The sequence below is a fragment of the Chelonia mydas genome, chromosome 1, assembly GCF_015237465.2.
Source record: "Chelonia mydas isolate rCheMyd1 chromosome 1, rCheMyd1.pri.v2, whole genome shotgun sequence".
NCBI classification, from domain to species: Eukaryota; Metazoa; Chordata; order Testudines; family Cheloniidae; genus Chelonia; species Chelonia mydas.
The window spans coordinates 317,066,350-317,085,627 of NC_057849.1; the positions used below are offsets into that span (position 1 = coordinate 317,066,350).

At 39.7% G+C, this 19,278-nt stretch overlaps 1 protein-coding gene across 4 annotated transcripts in view; it reads left to right on the plus strand.

Annotated features, from left to right (window-relative positions):
• Positions 1–18,176, plus strand: part of CERK (ceramide kinase) — a 72,867-nt gene extending 54,691 nt beyond the window's left edge. For all 4 annotated transcript variants that reach the window (XM_043551069.1, XM_037889085.2, XM_037889084.2 and 1 more), the window contains 5 exons: positions 4,599–4,704; positions 6,452–6,522; positions 10,573–10,784; positions 14,627–14,835; positions 16,293–18,176. In XM_043551069.1, coding sequence (XP_043407004.1) covers positions 4,599–4,704; positions 6,452–6,522; positions 10,573–10,784; positions 14,627–14,835; positions 16,293–16,392 — 698 coding nt within the window. In that variant the 3' untranslated portion in view covers positions 16,393–18,176. The remainder of the gene's footprint in view (positions 1–4,598; positions 4,705–6,451; positions 6,523–10,572; positions 10,785–14,626; positions 14,836–16,292) is intronic.
• The last annotated feature ends 1,102 nt before the right edge of the window (positions 18,177–19,278 follow it).

A 19,278-nucleotide genomic window follows, 5' to 3' on the forward strand; every position in this document is an offset into this window, starting at 1 on the left:
TCACCACTGTTTTCTACATCAACATACAAGCGGGAGCGAAATCTGCTGCTCTATGCACAGATGCAGTCAGTCTGTGGAACGGGTGCGTCAGCAATCAGATCACTCTATCCATAGCCTATCTTCTGGGGACAGAGAATGTGCTCACAGATTCACTCAGCAGACACTTTTCAATCGACCATGAGTGGGAACTTCACGAAGAAGTGCTATATGCATCTTCACGCAGTGGGGGACCCCAAACAGAGACCTATTCACTTCTCAGACAAACAGCAATATATTGCTCAAAGATGCCCTCGGTTACCTCTCCTGGGGCAATTCTCTCCTTCTCTCCTGGTCAGACCAAATAAACTACACCTTCCGTCCACTGCTCCTTCTGTTTCGGGTTATACACAATATCCAGTGAGACAAGGAGATGGTCACTCGGATTGCCCCCTTCTGGCCCAGATAATTGTGGTTCCCCAATCTCCTGCATATGTCACCCTGTCTACCCATTACCACCCTGAACTTCCCTCATCTTCTCACCCAGTACACCAGCAGGATTAAGCATCCCAATCCACGATCTCTCCACCTAGGGGATGGTATTTGATGGGCATCGACCTTAGAATACATATGTTCCTCAGCAGTAGAGGACATTGACTTTAAAGGTAGGAAAGACTCCACTAGACAATGTTATTGGACTTAAATGGAAATGCTTTTCGTCTTGGGTACAACATAAAGGTGTTGTACCAGAAGCTGCAGAGTTTCCCTAATCCTGGACTACATTCGATCTTTAAAGACATTGGGTCTCTCCCTCAGCATCTTGTGAGTCCACCTGATGGCGATTAGCATGTCCCATCCTTCTACGGAGGGTTACTCTTTTTTATGCTAACGCTTGATTTTGGAAAGGCCTCCTAAGAACCTTTCCCCTTCTCCAAATGATCATGCCTCAATGGGACCTGAATCTGGTACTCTCCGTATTATGAAACCCTCACCCTTTGAACCAATGGTGTCTTGCTCCATATCCCTTCTCTCCATGAAGGTCTCCATCCTATCTAATCACTTCAGGGAGAAGTATCGGTGAACTTGGAGCAATTATGGCAGACACACCTGTGATGGGTTCCCCTTGGGGTGCTGCCTTTAACGGGGGTACCATTGAGCCCCCTGACCCATCAGCCTGGGCTCCCACCTTGTAATGCTGTGATAAGCTTCAGACACACTCCCACTTTCACCAGCACACAGGTAGGGACACACCCAGCTGTAGTAACATGCAGACAGGCTTTCTGACCAGCCCCTGCATAGGAAAGCTATATAGCTTGGGCACTTACCAGCTTCTCAGGCACATACCCTCTCTTGAGGGTAAACCCAAAATTGTACCGCGTTGCACTGCACAGAGAGCTGTACAGTGTAAGCTCTTAAAATTCGCCCTCTCCCTCAATCTGGAAAGGAATATGCAGCAGCTTTCTGCTCTGAGTTATATTTCCACACACTGATTTTAGACAAAACAAAAGCAAGTTTATTAACTACAAAAGATAGATTTTAAGTTATTATAAGGGATAGCAAACAAATCAAAGCAGATTACCTTGCAAATATACAAAAACACAATCTAAGTTTAATATACTAAAGAGATGGGATATGAGGAGTAAATTCTCACCCTAAATGTTGATTTAGGCAATTTACAGAGATTCTTGAGGGCAAGCTGCGCTTGCTTTTAGCTTAAAAGGTATTCTTTTCACAGGCTAGAAATCCCTCTAGCCTGGGTTCAGCCTGTCTTCCCAATTCAGTCCTTGTTTCTCAGGTGTTTTTAGGAGTTCTTGGGCGGGGAGTCAGTGATGAACCACGATGATGTCACTCCCCTGCCATAAATAGCTTTTGCATATGGCGGTAACTCTTTGTCTCCAGGCTTAGTTCCCATGCCTTTCATTTGAAAAACAATGGTATTTCAAGATGGAATCCAGTACCAGGTGACTTGGTCATATGTCCCTGTAGGGTCACAGCAGCCATAACTCAGAGACTGTTTGAGGCATCCTCAGGAAGGCTTCCCAGTGGGAGATTAGCATTTTCTAAGTCCTATTGTTCTCTCTTTCCAGCCTGCCATCTAGACTGACTACATTCTGCCTAGTGGGCATTCCCCTGGTGTAAACTCATTTGTAATAGCTGCATAGACAATATTCCTAATTTCAGATACCAAAATGATACATGCATCCAAATAGGATAATCATATTCAGTGAATCATAACCTTTTCAACGATATCTTACATGACCTATCTTGCATAAAATACATCATAGTTACATCATAATCATATCCTAATAATATCTCTATGAAGAATATGGGGCATAATGTCATAACGCCATTCACAGTATTTCACAAGGATACGGTCTCCTTATGCCGACACCTGAAATTTTTACCAAAAGTGGTCTCCCCGTTTCATATTAACCAGTCCATTCACTTAGCTGTTTTTCTTTCCATAACCACACACATCTGCAGAAGAATGTAGACTCCATTCCCTCGATGTCCAACAAGCTTTGGCCCTTTACCTGCAGAGAACAAAAACAATCAGGTTGTCCCCTAGACCAGTGGTCCCCAGCCTTTCTGTGGGAATAGCATATTCCTATTCCCAGAAGACTGTGGCAGGTGCTGGACACCCCGCCGCCAAAATGCCGCTGAGAAGCGGCAGCAGCAAGAAGCGTCACCGCCAAAATGCTGCTGAGAATCGGCAATGCTTCTCGGTGGCATTTCGGCGGGCGGCTTTAGGGTGGCCGCGCTCTGCGGCAGCATTTCGGCGGTGCGTTGTCCTGCGGGGGCACACAACTGCCTCGGTGGGCGCCATTGCGCCCGCGGGCACCGCGTTGGGGACCCCTGCCCTAGACTGTTTATTGTGGTAGAAGAGAATCAGGGGACAGGCCTTCTCCACCCAGAGAATCTCCCATGTGGAGTTCTGCCTACATGTTCGCAACACACTATGCCTTGGTGCAAGTTGCAGTGGCAGCTGCCTCCTTTGGAATGGCGGTCCTCCACACAACCCTTCTATCCTCATCCTCGCACCCTCCTCCCACTTGGAATGCTTGTCAATCACCCACAGTGGAATACAATAGGAACCATCACTCAAAGAAGAAGAGAAGAGGAGTTTATTTACCTGTAACTGGAGGTTCTCTGAGATGTGTGATACCTATCTGTATTCCACTTCCTGCCCTCCTTCCCCTCCACTTCAGATCTGTCAGATTCATGGTGGAGAAGGAACTGGATATGCAGTCAGTCCACCCCACGCTTTATCGCTCTTTATCACCTCAGTCAGAGGCATGATGTGAGTCAGGGCACATGCGCGCAACAACCAACACTACTTTCAAATTCTCTGATTGTGGGCCCATGGTGCACATGCGTAACCCATAGCAGAATACAGATAGGGACCACACATCTCAAAAAACCTCCAGTTACAAGTAGGTAGCCTCCTCATCTATAACTAAAATTTCATTGATAAGCTAACTCAGTGAGTAAAGTGAACAAAGTTCCTAGTATTATTCATCACAACTGTTTCCATTCACACTATGGAAGCTGACAGATTAAGCAAAATTTGTTAAATGTCAACATCTGATAGTTTCCATGATGGTTATTGTCCAGGTTTTACTAATAGCACCATTATTGTTAATGTGCTCTTTGTAAGAGTGATATCACATATCAACCTTAACATTCAGTAACCAATTTTAATGGGAGAGCTTGGGAATGTGTTTTGTCTGAGAACAAGTAATGTTAGTGCTACAGGAGTAAGGGCAAGAAGCAACATTTGAGGGTAGAAAAGGAACCAATGAACCCAAGTGTTCCTCTTCTTTTTCAAGGAGAAAAAAAAAATGGAGCCAGGTATTGGATTAACTGTAGAGAATGAGGCTGTTGCGCTTGAAAGAGCAGTGTAACTACAGTGATGTGGAGGAAGCATCCATAGCTCCAAAACATTATTTTCCTAAATTCTGTAAATCATATTGGCCAGAAAAAATAAGTTTTGGTTTGATTTTTTTTTTAAGGTGGGTGAACTAGTGATCTTCAAATATTTCTATCCATGTATTTCTTATTCATCCCCCTTTCTTAAGACTGTTTGCCAAAGTGCTTGTAAATCCAGGAATAGACTCATTCAATTTTGTATTTGACCTTCATATTGTGCTTCTCACTTTCACAGAGAGTTTTGGAAATTAATATCTGAATTTTAATTTTGGTTGTACTCTCCATTCTTGAACCCTATAAATCCAGTTGTTATGCTCCTGGGAAGTATTGTTTATGTCCCCTCTCCTTTAAAAAGAAAAACTAATGTTTTTGCCCCATCTAGGCCACTGAAATTCATGGGAGTTGTGTAGCTAAGTGCCATATGCTTTAAAAGTCTCGGCCACAATTTTTTTTATTCAAGTAATAATTAAGGAAAATGAAGGAGAGGTATTTTTCACCTTCCACCTATTCTAAAAGTTCCAGTATAGCAAAGAGATGTGGAATTGAGAAGGGCAACTGTTCTCTTGCAATTCCTGGTGGAGGAAATGGAACAACAAAGGGATGGATGAAATGCACGATTAAAACAACTAAAAGCTATGTAATGCTGCTGTTGTTGGTTTTTTGTTTGTTTTGTTTTGTTTTGTTTTTTTAAGGTTTCAAGACGTTTCTTTCTCATCATTACTATGAGGGAACAGTTTCCTTTCTACCTGCAAAACACACACTGGGATCTCCAAGAGATAAAAAAAAATGCAGAACAGGGTAAGTTAATATATCTCTATTGGTAATTACACACAAACTGTTTAAAAAGGGATCAGAACTGAGAGTTTCAATTTTGATAAACTATTCAATTCCATTTTCTGCATGATCTAACAAAGAAAAGTAATACAGAACACTTATTTATTTATTTTGGGTACAGATAAGGGCAATTTTGTTTTTTCCATATCCAGAAACATGCTATGGAAGAGATGAATTTTGTAAAAAGAAGTGCAGTTCCTTGATTATCAAATGGACCACTTAATTTTCCTAAGTCAGTAGACAAAGTTAACTCTTCAAAACAAAAAAGAAACACTAGAACTGGTTTGCATTACAAAAATGTGTCTATTGACCAGCTGACGTGTTTCATCCTCCATTACTAAAGGAAGCAAAATAAAGCAATAATGTAGTGCTCAGTTACCAAAGAGACACTCAAGGACACATGTCATGTAAACACGAGCAAAAGACAAATCCAAAAGCCTTCTAGCTTCTACAAACAAGGAAGTAATTACACTATGAGGCTTCAGATCCTGGAAAGATGTAAGCATGTGAGTAGTCCCATTCAGGTAAAATCTTTTCAATTATCACAATATGACTCTTGAGGTTAATGTGACTACATACATGGTTCAGTCGTTTCAGGTCTGGGGACTTGTTCTTTTCCCATTGAAGTAAATTGCAAAACTCAAACCCCATATTAGCTGGAGGCAGGGTCCCCTAATACAGCCAAATATATTTTAATTAATCACTAGTTTCCTTTTTTCCAATTCTATTAATAATTTTGCTCTAAGGTAGAACTGTCTTTGTCAGTAGTCATTGAGGTGTAAAGGATCTGTTCCTTGCTTTGAGATAACGGACCTGGGTCTTTGATTTCAGACAGTAGAGGCTCATGGCTTCAGATCCAGGCATCCTGGGTCCGGTCCCTGCTGCTGAAGACCTACACTGGGAGAGTCCCATCCCACTCTACTAATGTCATGTCGGGACCTTATGAAATTCCATAATGTTGTACAGATATTTTTCTTTCTACTTACATTTTAAAGGTGTTTCACTTTTTTCTATTTAAAAATGTTGAACCTAAAAATAATTATGAAATTAAAAAACCTTGCAAAAGCTAAACAAGAGTTTCCAAACAAATATACATTTAAAAAAACAAGTCATCTGAATTGGGGATCAGACTTTCCTCAGCCCTTGGTACTGTTGTTAATGTGCCCCTCCCAACAGCCCTGGTCCTGCAGTCCAATCCAAGAGGACAGATCATCATTGAAATCAGTGATGCTCTACATGGGCACAAGAATCCATCTGCGTGGATCCAGTTGAAGGAATGGGACCATGGTGTGGATGTGGGGAAGAGAGTCATACTACACTTGTGCTCACAATCCTATTCTGTTATCTGTACTCTGCTGTAGACTCTTGGGTGTGCATTACAGATCTCTTGGAATGGCAGCTCAGTTTGATTCTGATCACTTGCAGAAAATAAAACTTTTAGTGTGACTTTTGCATAGTTTAGTACTAAAATAATCCATTACTGTGTATGTATCCCTTTTAGGGATTTGGTATTTCTTACACAGATTTCTTTAGTGTAAATCCAAGCACTGAACTCTGTTTGAAGCACTTGGAATCTTTATATGCTAAAGAACAATGAATGTAGGCTGTGGTAAAAATAACATTTTCCAAATGTAAAATAATTTAAGTAACTTATTTCAATAGTTGAGAAAAACATACTAAAATTAAACTGAACAATATTCTTGTTTTTCAGGTGTTACATTTGCAGGCAAAGTAAGCAACAACCAGTGGAGCAACAGAAGAATTATGGATTAGAACATAAAGGTAACATATTGAAGTGATAAATGTGAAGAATGTGTAGTGTTTCATTTCAAAAAAATTCTTGAACACCTAGATCAATTTCACCTTGTTTTAATTATTATAAACTAGCCGTTAATTCAGGATTCAAGTTGAAAAGAAGAATTTAAAGAAAAACCATAAGAAATTATCACCCTCCAACAATCCTCCTAATAAATATACTAATTCCTTGAATAGTTTAGTGGATCAGGCTTCTCCTGCCTGAGAAGAAGAGTTTATTTTGTGGTCTCAACTAAATCCTAAATCATCTGAACTCTTAATCACAAAATAACAATTAATTGGCAAGCCCTGAGCTAGTGTGGAAGCTGAATTGCCTCCTAGATAGATTTCTTGGCAGATAGCAGTTAAGGTTTTGTACTTCATCAGTGCTAAACTTCATCCTAAATAAACAGTTAAAAATTGTAAGTATCATGCTGTGAACATGAACTGTTAACAACCTACTTAACATCTTTCTCAGTGACACCCTACCAGTTCTCTGTACAGATTACGTGGTGTTCCTCATCTGGTGCTCCAATCATGTCAACCCCCTCTACACACATACACAACTCCTTGAATTCCTGCATTGACTTTCAGTCTTCTTTCTCAGTACCTTCAGACTACTGCTCCTTCCCTTCAAGGCTCTGTGCAGCTCTGCTCCTGGCTGCATCACTTCTCCTGGAGCCTGTTATTCCCTCACTTGTGCTGTACCGTCTTGGCAAACCTCGAGCCTCTAGCAGAGCCCAATTCAGACTAATGTAAATGCGTGCATTCCATTTGACTGGAAACTAGCCCCGCCTCAATCTCCTCATGGAAATCCTTCTTCAGTGTTCTCGTCTTTTGGACAGACTTCCAGTGCAGACCTCTACTTCTGTTCTTCTTTGTTTCCTTAGAGCCTGATCCAAAGCCTGACTTCAGTGGATCAAGGCCTTAAACATTAAACATAGTGGACCAGAGCATCCAGTATATTGCAGTCATTTTGTGCAACATCGCTGGTAGATTCTGGTCATAAAACTAGCATATTTAGCACCAAGAGTGTCAACTTATATGACAGGCCCACCTCCTGCTGCCAGTGTAAGAGTTGGGATGTTTTCAGGCTGCACTGATCCTCAACTGCTATTTCAACCCCTTAAGATAGTTAGCAGCTGTAGTAAATTAGAAGAACTCTCAGGTTGCTTTGACTTATGCCTAGGAACCAACCCTGCTCAGAGTACGTGAGCCAGTGCTTGTTGAAGGCAATAGGAGTCTTGTCTGGGCACTGGATCAGGCCCAGAATCCCCATGATCAGGAGCGAAGGAGCATTTGTAGCAGTTTTTCATTCAGTATCTCGTACCACTGCTCTTCCTATGGGCATGCACCCCACATACAGCTGAAACCAAGGGCACAGGTTTTCTTGTTTCTCTTTATGGTTATGTAACTTATCGTAACATTGCCTAGTCCCTGGTAAGATGGAATTGCAAAAAATGTGTCATGATATTGAGGAAATGTTTTATTTTCATCAGTTTTAGGAGCTTATCATACTTTATTGAAGTTCAGTGGTTGTTTCAAATTTCTGTTTTTCCTTATAAATCTACATTAACTCAGCATCTTTATGTGCAGAAAGAAGTGGGAAGATGATGGTAATGTGTCATGTCACACTAGAAGAGAATTATCTGATGTGTTGATCAAAGACTCGACCCTGCAAGGGTTTAGAAGACAGTTGTGAAAGAGCAGTTCAGGGTCATCATGAAGGCTGCTAAGCATGGTGCTATGTTAGTTATGATCCAATAAACATTGGCTCAAGAGAGTAGGACCTGCTAGCTAGTGAGCCAGGAATACTGTGGCCAGCACGTGTCATGAGGCATTAACCTTCTGGTTGTGCAGATTACTATTTTCTTAGAACACAGATACTGTCAGCAGCTGGTCCTCATGGCTGTCCCAGCTCTTCTCTAAGCAAAACTAATAAGCAAAGTGGAATCATCTGCTAGTCTTGGTTTGCAGTAAAAATAACTAAAAAGATTTAAAAGGCCACTGCACACATGCTTTGTATTCACTGGATTGCTCTCCCTACCCTCCGTCATGCCCGCTTCCTCCCTGCTCAGTTCAGCACAGGTTTAGAAATTTGCACATATTGCTGAGCACTGAATGCATTTCTCAGTTCTATGTAGAAGTATCTGTGCAGGTGCTGAGCAAATATTGAGTACTAGCACTTCTTTGTGTCTGCACAAGTAATTTCAGCAGCTTCCAGCAACCTGTGGAGTCAAGGCCCAAATGAATATTGCAATCAAATACTCTGAAACATCTCCATGTTTAACACTCGGTCATTCTGTAGCTATGTTTCACCAGATTCGTTGGCAACTGAACTAAGGGAGTGGAAGATTCAAAAAGTGGAAAATTCAAGTGAAGTTAGAAAAATTCATTTGCTTTCAAGAAATATCTCCCTCAGGCTCTCGCTGTCTCTCTGTTGCTGTTTAGATTGGAGGAAGATCATTTCAGAATTAATCCAACACACGCAACAGATTCTGCTTTTGCTTACAAGCTATTCACGCTGCATGATCAGGCTAATTCTTCTCTAAAACAAACGTGGCACCATTTGATCAAATTGTTCAAAGAATATCAGAATTATAGTACAAATGAAGGTCCTAAAATACTACATTTAAGGCACAGAAAACCAACTCAGAAAGAAAACCATTAGCTATTGATTTACCAAAATGTGTAGAGGGGAAGAATATTGTATTGCAGAATCCCTACAAGTAGATATGTCGCATGGCTTCCATCTCCCCCCTTTTCATTGATACAGTATATTACTGAGCTTGATCATCCAAGTTTATCTTCTTTGTTGGTTCCTTAATACTTCCTTTAATATACTCTACCCTAATCATCTATAGTGCTGCTTTTCTGTCTAGGTAAGCTCTTAAAACAGTGCTCATTACCATAGTCTCCAAGCATCTTTTGACTGGGTAGATGGTTGTATAGAGGAGTCTCTCTTAAATATTTGAATCGACTTATATTTGGAAGGGATGTTTAAAAATGCTTTTATGGCCTTTTTAATTCATTGAAGGGATAAGGCAGAAAAGATGTAATCTTAAAACTAAAACATGCAATTTAACTTATTTTTCTCATGTCTGACTCTTTTTCTTTACATTTTTTTTAAATGCTATTTTTATGCAGCGTTTCCAGCGTAACAGTCCACTGTGTCAGGGGGAAAAAAATACTGCTACCTGGTAGTGAAATTGATGCATCCAGACATTTAAACTGAGTCTGGTTATAATCTATTAATACCCATAGCTTGGTCTGGATGAAAACAAGCTTCTCTACTATTTTTGTCTTTCAGTTACCTGGGCAGGTTTATAATACCACACAGGGACCAATTCTGCCCTCAGTTAATCCCATGTAACTGCCGATGCCAGAAAAACGTTCAGATTTCCTTCTTTCCCTCCTCAAAACTTCAGCCGTCACTGACCCCGAATCATTTATCCTCCCTCCCACATTTTTTAAATTTATTTGAATACATTTTGTGGCATGGGAAAAATCAAAACAGAATGGAACAAGCAAACCACCACATGCACACATCCTTAATTTTCCTGGATCAGCATCTTAATAAATAAATATATTAATAAATTGAAATTAAAACTGAAAAAATTGCTGTCTCTCCCCTTGCTCCCTTTTTTCAGTTGGCACCACTTTTTTTTTTTTTTTGCTTTGATGTGGGTTAATCCCATGACCATGAATGTGGAGTATATGGAATCTGAATTTGACATTCATGTGGTAGAAGTGTCAAACATTTATGATATAAGGGAGAAGAGCGTGTACCATTCTGGTGCTACAGACTCATAAAAGAATGCTTAGTAGGAAGAAGTATTAAATATTACAATATCAACTTTGTGTATGAATTCATGGTAAAATATACAAAATACATTGTATTACTTATATTAGATACATATCCATAATGCATTAAAATTTGTATTAAATAGCTGAAACTTGCTAAGCATGGTTGTATCTCATTCCTCCTGTAAGTATATTGGTAATAGTCTTAACGACATGCTTGACTGTGTGTTTCAGAGGATGAAAGAGGAGAAGATTGGAAGGTTATTAAGGGAAAGTTTCTGGCCATCAATGCAGTCAATATGAGCTGTGCCTGTCCACGGAGTCCTAAAGGCCTTTCACCAGCAGCTCACTTGGCAGATGGCTCTATTGACCTCATTCTAGTTCGCAAATGCTCCAGATTCAATTTTCTGAGGTATCTCGTCAGACATACAAACCAAGATGATCAGGTATGTATTCTCTCTTTCTAACACCATGTACTGTTCAGGGTGTGAAGGGGATCTAAATGCTGGTAAAACTGTCTGGCACAAAAATCATTAGTGGTGGAACTGATAAACAAGAGCATTTATGCATTTTAGATGAAATATTCTGTACACGTGACCATCGAAGATCTTGTGACATTTTACATAAGAGAAAGGACTTCTCCCAGGGTGTCCTAAGCCAAATTCCAATTTTGGTAATTACATTAGGCCTTTGTAAAATTTCCCTTGTAATTTCTGTTGGATACAGTTAGTACTTGAAATCCTTTCATCCCCAAATGCTTGTAGGCACATACCTGTTTGTTTGTTTCACCAAACACTGAAATGCAGGAACTTCTGCCCCGCAGCAGTATCACACAACTGTTCAGAACAGGAAATGAAGAAGAAGAATTTACTCATTGGAAACTGCATAATGTATGTAAATTGTCAGAATGTAGTTAGCAAAACTGTAATTTGGGCGTGACACAGGCTTCTGAAAGATCTTCAATGACCAGACGTGATTAGAATATGAGCTTTTCCTGTCCTACATCAAAATTTCTCTCGCATTATGCTGTTACATTTTAACAGGATTAATTCCAAGGGAAATGTGCCTGTCTTGTTTAGAATGTACCATCAGGGGAAATCTTAGCTCGGGTGCTGAGATCATATCTATGGCTGCCAGCATGCCGACTTACCTGGAATGATTGCCAGACAAATGACTTTAATGCCATGTGTGGATGATTGACTAAACAGTTGATTAATGGTGCACCTCATTGTAAAATGCTTATTTAGGCCCACCTTTTTATTTCTATTCCCACTCCTCTACCCAACGTAAGTGGCTAAAACTTCTTGCCCTGTACTCCTTCATACCATTCTCCCTCTCTTCCTTTCCCACCTCCATTTGTCCACACCCCGATCTTGCTTGTTCTTTATTTTTCCTTTCTATTCTCAATCATTTTTGCTTGTTACTGCCTCCCTGTCCCCTTGCTCCTTGTCCCCGGTTGCTCCCCCTATCTATTCCATCATTTATCATAGAATCATAGAATCATAGAATATCAGGGTTGGAAGGGACCCCAGAAGGTCATCTAGTCCAACCCCCTGCTCAAAGCAGGACCAAGTCCCAGTTAAATCATCCCAGCCAGGGCTTTGTCAAGCCTGACCTTAAAAACCTGTAAGGAAGGAGATTCTACCACCTCCCTAGGTAACGCATTCCAGTGTTTCACCACCCTCTTAGTGAAAAAGTTTTTCCTAATATCCAATCTAAACCTCCCCCATTGCAACTTGAGACCATTACTCCTCGTTCTGTCATCTGCTACCATTGAGAACAGTCTAGAGCCATCCTCTTTGGAACCCCCTTTCAGGTAGTTGAAAGCAGCTATCAAATCCCCCCTCATTCTTCTCTTCTGCAGACTAAACAATCCCAGCTCCCTCAGCCTCTCCTCATAAGTCATGTGCTCTAGACCCCTAATCATTTTTGTTGCCCTTCGCTGGACTCTTTCCAATTTATCCACATCCTTCTTGTAGTGTGGGGCCCAAAACTGGACACAGTACTCCAGATGAGGCCTCACCAGTGTCGAATAGAGGGGAACGATCACGTCCCTCGATCTGCTCGCTATGCCCCTACTTATACATCCCAAAATGCCATTGGCCTTCTTGGCAACAAGGGCACACTGCTGACTCATATCCAGCTTCTCATCCACTGTCACCCCTAGGTCCTTTTCCGCAGAACTGCTGCCTAGCCATTCGGTCCCTAGTCTGTAGCGGTGCATTGGATTCTTCCCTCCTAAGTGCAGGACCCTGCACTTATCCTTATTGAACCTCATCAGATTTCTTTTGGCCCAATCCTCCAATTTGTCTAGGTCCTTCTGTATCCTATCCCTCCCCTCCAGCGTATCTACCACTCCTCCCAGTTTAGTATCATCCGCAAATTTGCTGAGAGTGCAATCCACACCATCCTCCAGATCATTTATGAAGATATTGAACAAAACCGGCCCCAGGACCGACCCCTGGGGCACTCCACTTGACACCGGCTGCCAACTAGACATGGAGCCATTGATCACTACCCGTTGAGCCCGACAATCTAGCCAGCTTTCTACCCACCTTATAGTGCATTCATCCAGCCCATACTTCCTTAACTTGCTGACAAGAATGCTGTGGGAGACCGTGTCAAAAGCTTTGCTAAAGTCAAGAAACAATACATCCACTGCTTTCCCTTCATCCACAGAACCAGTAATCTCATCATAAAAGGCGATTAGATTAGTCAGGCATGACCTTCCCTTGGTGAATCCATGCTGACTGTTCCTGATCACTTTCCTCTCCTCTAAGTGCTTCAGGATTGATTCTTTGAGGACCTGCTCCATGATTTTTCCAGGGACTGAGGTGAGGCTGACTGGCCTGTAGTTCCCAGGATCCTCCTTCTTCCCTTTTTTAAAGATTGGCACTACATTAGCCATCATAAGGCTATGTGCTGCTCAAGGTGGGTGGGTGGGCATCCATTGGTGGCTCTCTGGCCAGGAATACAAGTTACTAGCAAGCTGCTCACTGTACTCGTGGGCTGCTGCTGTGGCTTGCTATATTAAGGAACGCAGCATGAGCAGGGAGAGAAAAAAGGCTTTGAGAAGCTTCCCAGAGCTTTCCCCACAGGAACATGTTTGCAGTGGGAAGTCAGAATGGATCCAGGGTCATGCAGCTATCCCCTCCCACCTCACCACCTGCTCTGTTCTTTCCTCTGCCTACCTAGAGTGATATGCCCCATACCACTGTCTGCTCATCTTCTCTGTCCTGGGCTGTCCCTGGATTAGTCTAGCATTCCTCTGTTGAGAAACTCTGATTTAGGTGCTTAGATGATACCAAAACCTAGATACATTGAGATGTCTCTGCATTAATATAGACTAGTTAACAGGAATGAGTTGATATTTGCTAGCATGCATTTCATTGGGTGTCCCTTTGCTCACTTTTGTTGTTTCCCCGTGTGTTGCAGTTGCTAAACTGAGTACCTTACATTATCCTGACTTTTAAACATTTCAGACCAGATCCTGTAAGTTGCCTCCTGGGAGCAGAGGACACTCAGCAGCTTGATTGGTCCCTTAATGTTTTATACAAAGCTTATTTTAAACAACTTTATGAAATAAGTGGTTGTATACCATCACATAGTAATCCTCTAATCCTCTGATAATTAAGACAATCTCTTAATTACCACATTTGTTTTCAATTAGGTTAGCTAGTTAAGAAGATTTTACTTCATTGGAAAATAAATATTACTGTTCCTCCCCCATGCTTGACATTCTCAGCTCCCTCACAGTGCCTGTACTGCCATGGACTTCTCTAGATATGGCAATCACTGGACCCCGCCCTCAGGGGAAGGTTACACAGCACAGAGGGAGGGGGTTGCAGAAAAGTCAGTGCAGTTGTATAGGGTATGGAAGTTGAGAATCATAGGCTGGTATGGCAGTGGGCCTCAATCTTTTTCATATTGCAACCCTATGACACAACATAAAATAATTTTGGGACCCCCCTCCTATGGATAGTTTCAGGATCCTACCCCATTTAGCCATAAGAAGGGCAGGGTTTTGGAAAAAAGGCCCTTGAGAACCCATGTCCTGGTGATGAAAGCAAAGGCCTGAAAGACGGGAGGACCATGTGTTTTATGTGAAAAGAACTATTGACTTATTGTATAACATTAGGAAAATATCACTTGTACTTCATGCCACAATCAGCCCTTCTGGAAAATTGGAGAGCCCAGTGAAAATTAAATGCCGCTTTCTGTGTTGAGCTTTACTGATTAATTTAAATAAAATACTTAGTAGAATGCCTGTTTTAATTTCTCTTTGTAGTTTGACTTCACATTTGTAGAGGTTTATCGGGTAAAGAAGTTTCAATTTACATCAAAGCATTTAGAAGACAGTGTCACTGATGTCAAGGATGTAGGAAAGAATCGCTTTGGTCAGTTCTGCAGAGACCATCCAGCTTGTTGCTGCAATCTTAGTAACAGCATCTGGAACTGTGATGGAGAAACTTTGGATAGCTCCACAATTGAAGTTAGGTGAGTAACTGTCAAGGTGTATATTATTTGTAGCAAGGTGATCCTTTTAAGATATCTGCTTTTAAGTCAGTCCGTTTTAAGAAGTTAATAGGTAGTAGATAACATTATATTCCTAAAGAATTCTGTGATGCTTTTTAGAATCTTTGTGAAGAATTCCTTTGAACGCTAGCCTTTGCTTTTTACCATATACTTTCCAAGAAAATATTAAATTCATCCTTTCTCTTTCACTAGAATACACTAAAATGTATCTGACAGCAGATTCAAATCACATCCTGACAGGAATTTCAATGATTGGTTGGCTTCGTCAGGGATCATTTGCTTTTCTTCATGTGCCTTCTTGTTTGCTAAGTAAAACTAACTGTAAATATCCTGTATAGCAAAGGTTGGAAAGGAAAATGGTTCACTCCCCTTCTTCCTGCTTCATCTAAAAGCTTATATAGCTATTAGTTGCTTCCACAATTCCCAGGATTCAACAGTGAAGATACAGAGAGCACTCCGAGTGCTCGTTTGGGCTAGTGAGGAACTAGTTCCATGCAACATCACAAGTTTGCCAAACTTCCGGTTAGGTTATAATAAGGGTTGAGAATATCCTCAAAATATTGGTGTTTTATAGTTTTCATTATTTTATGCCACATTTTCAGGCATAGAAATTATCTTAAAATACCCTTCAGTTATTCTTCATTTTGAGGGTTATCATTCATATACATTTCAAAGTTACCAACATTCCACACAAATTCATTATCCCTTAACTTTTATTGTTAAAAATTACTTGCATCAGAAATAAAGGATCATAAAACTAAGATGATAGAAACTACATTCTCTAAAGGAGTGAACCCCATATCATTTTACTTAACCTCCATGAAGACACTTTGTACCCTGATTTTGGGTCTTTGTCAGATGTTGCATCTGACTTTCAGGCCTTGGCAAGTACAGAAGTATGTTTACAACTAGGTAAATGTTCAAGTCAGATGGCAGAGGGACTGTGGAAGGCTGGAGTTTGTTTTTTTAATTGGTTAAAGGAACCAGAAATACACTACAGAAGTCTGTCCATAGAACAGAGTTCCATTAAACAGTAATCAAATGATTAGGTAACCACCATGTCTCTTCTGGCCTTGGAATCTATGAATCAAATATTATTTCATAGAGACTTGAATAAGCAGATGTGATCAATCAGATGTAGTGTGCTCATGCAAAACTCCCATTGAACGCTCTCTGTGAGGAGTGGTGGTCGCAGGGCTGGTGAACTTGTGAATATGCACTCCACCGTCCAACATCCTCTGCAGAAGGGGAGTGTCCCAGCAGTAGGGGGGTCATAGCTTTGTGCTGCGGAATAGAATGTTTAGCTCAGCTACGTGGAATGCACAGTAATTCCAAATGAGGCCCATAGCAAATGTGATTACTTCTTAGTAAAAGAAAAATTAAAAAAATCTTCAATACATAATTTTTTTATTTTGCAGAGTTCACTGTCAGTTAATGAAACTCTTTGCAAGAGGAATAGAGAAGAATTCTAACGATGAAGCTGTCTACAACCAGAGTACAGCTGAGCAATTACTATAGATATCCTTCCAGGCTGTTTAAAAAAAGGTTAAAGAAAATTACCTGAGTAAATATGAATTTCATTCAAGTTAACAAATATTTTAAAATTGGAAAGCATTTTGACGGTTAAAATATAATTTTATAAATATTTTATTTCCTCTGTATACATTTTAAAGGATTTTAAAACTTCTCTGAGTCATCAGGAGATATTTCAGAGAAACAACCAAAATTATGTGTGTGGCAGGAGGAGGATTAATTGGCTTACATTTTCATAATGACTGATGTTCATTCCATTTTTAAATAACTAATTGACTAGCTGTGTTGCAGTAATAATTATAGATGTGTTAAAGTAGTGTGAGTACTTTCCATTGAAATTACACTATTGGAGTAGATCAAAATGAAATATTTGCAATGTCAGTTTGAAACGATCTGCTTTGCTAGAATTATTCTATAGCTGCATGTGATTAAATACTGGAAAGTAGTGATATATCTTCATTTACTTCATCTTCATCTCTATTTTTGGTTAATCTTTCATTACTTGATTCTGACTGTATCTTGCAACTTATCAATGCAATTCAAATATACATTCCTGGCTTTAAGTAATAATTTTAAGAGTTTAGAAATATTTTAGTAAATAAAAGGCACATCTGTCTATAAAGCATACCTGATCTTGTGTTTATAAACACTTATAAAGTGTTTATGGAACTTTGTGGGATTATAAAAGGCTTTCGTGAACTGTTTGGATGATACCAAGTACCACAAGCTGAAGTATCTCACAAGCAGCTCATAGGGGCATTTTATAATACCAGAAAGGCATAGGCAAGAGAAAAATTATAAATACATTATAAAGCACCAGCAAATTCTACATTTTCTAAGTATTTTAAGTTAATACACAAAAAGGTTCCCTCCTTGACAATGGTACAGTCCTTTGGAGAGTCCATTATACAAGGTGAACATGGGACCACAAGTTCATCTTAAATGTGATTTAATTGACTGAAAGATTTTAGGTACTTTTAATTAGTGAAGTGTGGAAAATAATAAAATAAAACTTAATTTGCTGTGTTTTGCGTGGGGAAAAACTGACCTTTGATAAATCACAAATTCACTGTGTCAATAGCTTGCTATTTTAGCAGGGAAAATTGATGATCCTGTACAGATATGGAGTGATTATTTACATGTGTATATTAATTTGAGTATTAATACTTTTGTGCTGAAATCTGAAGTCAATATAGATTTTGGACTGAATTGTCTTTTATCCAGTCTCACACCTACATAATGAAGATCAGAGTTTAGCACCCTCTCTCTATGTTGCCTTTTGATGAGCATATGCTTTGCTATAAAAGGTTTTGTTTGTGTTTGTTTTGTGTCTGAACGATGAACAGTACCATATTTAAATAACTTATTGAAACTTCTGTTGTTTAGCTGCAGTAGTTTTGTTTTTCCCACCTGTTTGTATTGTTTAAACTCTGATAATTTTTCATCGTACTGCTGAAGCACTTGAAGTACAGTTATCATAGATGGCTGGGTTTTTTTTCAATAGAGGCAATTACGTTTAAGTGTAATTACTAAATGGTGTGCTGTATCATTGCTACAATGATATTCGTACTGCAGTGTTCTGATAAAACATATGCAAATAATTTTCCTTTAAAATACTTTTCTAAAAACCATCTCAATATGAAAATTACAGATGGGAAAACTAAAAGTTTAACTTTTAAAATCTTGCTGGCTTCAAGATTAGAAAAGTACATTTTGTTTTGACACATTGAGGTGAACTCTTCTGAAAAATAAAGTTGTGTTGTACACAATATGGCTGATTTTCTTTTGTCATAAGTTTCTGCTCCAGCAATTCTGTTCTTTTTCCACAGATTTGAGTCCGAGCTATTTTATCAATGCTAATTCCCCTACTTTTTAGCTGCTCTGATCTGCACAGCAGATCTTCAAAATTCAGAACAAGTTGTGTTAAGTGAACTATAAAATACTTAGTTCTGACCTGTAGCTGACCTGTTCACCTACCCGCATTCTTTCATCCTCCAAAATGTGCTCATCACCAGATCTCTGTCCTGTCTGTTTGTGATAGCAAGAGCTAGCTGGCACCAACATAAGCAGATTTAGCCAAACACAGAATTAATTAACAGGCTTCCATCTGGGAGATCTACATTCAAAATAGTGAGTAGAACTATGTTACTATACAGCCAGTTTGATGCAGAGCAACAAATACAGAAGAGTATGCATCATCCTTTATGCATGTGAGCCAGCCAGTGTGAGATACAGTTATTTGCAGAAGTAAAGGAACAAGGAACTGGCAAATTAGTCAGTGGATTTTATTTTTATGGGTGGTGACTCTGAAGGTCACAGCATATTTTGCAGTCTTTTTGACATTGCTGAAAAAGTAATTTGATCATGGCTCATTCCGTACAATCCTGACATCTGTCCTTCGCCATAGCCGTCAAGATCTCTAAGTCATAGTTTGGGAGCTGAACTATGTTTGTATAGGAAATAAAAAGGATGTTCTACATTTAAACTAAGTAATTGTACTGATGATTCACCCTGGATTAATCATCCGGAAAAAACATGGTTGAATTTTAGCTAATACAGTTCTCAGATCATTTGTTGGTCAGTGATGCATCTAACGAAAAACTGACTACAGGACTTATTTGGTGCCTAGTAACAATATTGATTCACATTGGAGAAAGAAATGAGTATAACAAATTCATAAAGTTTGAGTTTACAGGATGCATAGATTACAAATGACAATATGAATTTGTCCAATAAAAGATGTTAACGCACTCGCCTAGTCTCTCTAATATGAAGGCAATACATGTGAATAACAATAACTCTTTCCAAAACCCAAATATAAGGAAAATGTGCACAATCTGGTATAAATTCCATTACTAAGACAATGTACAG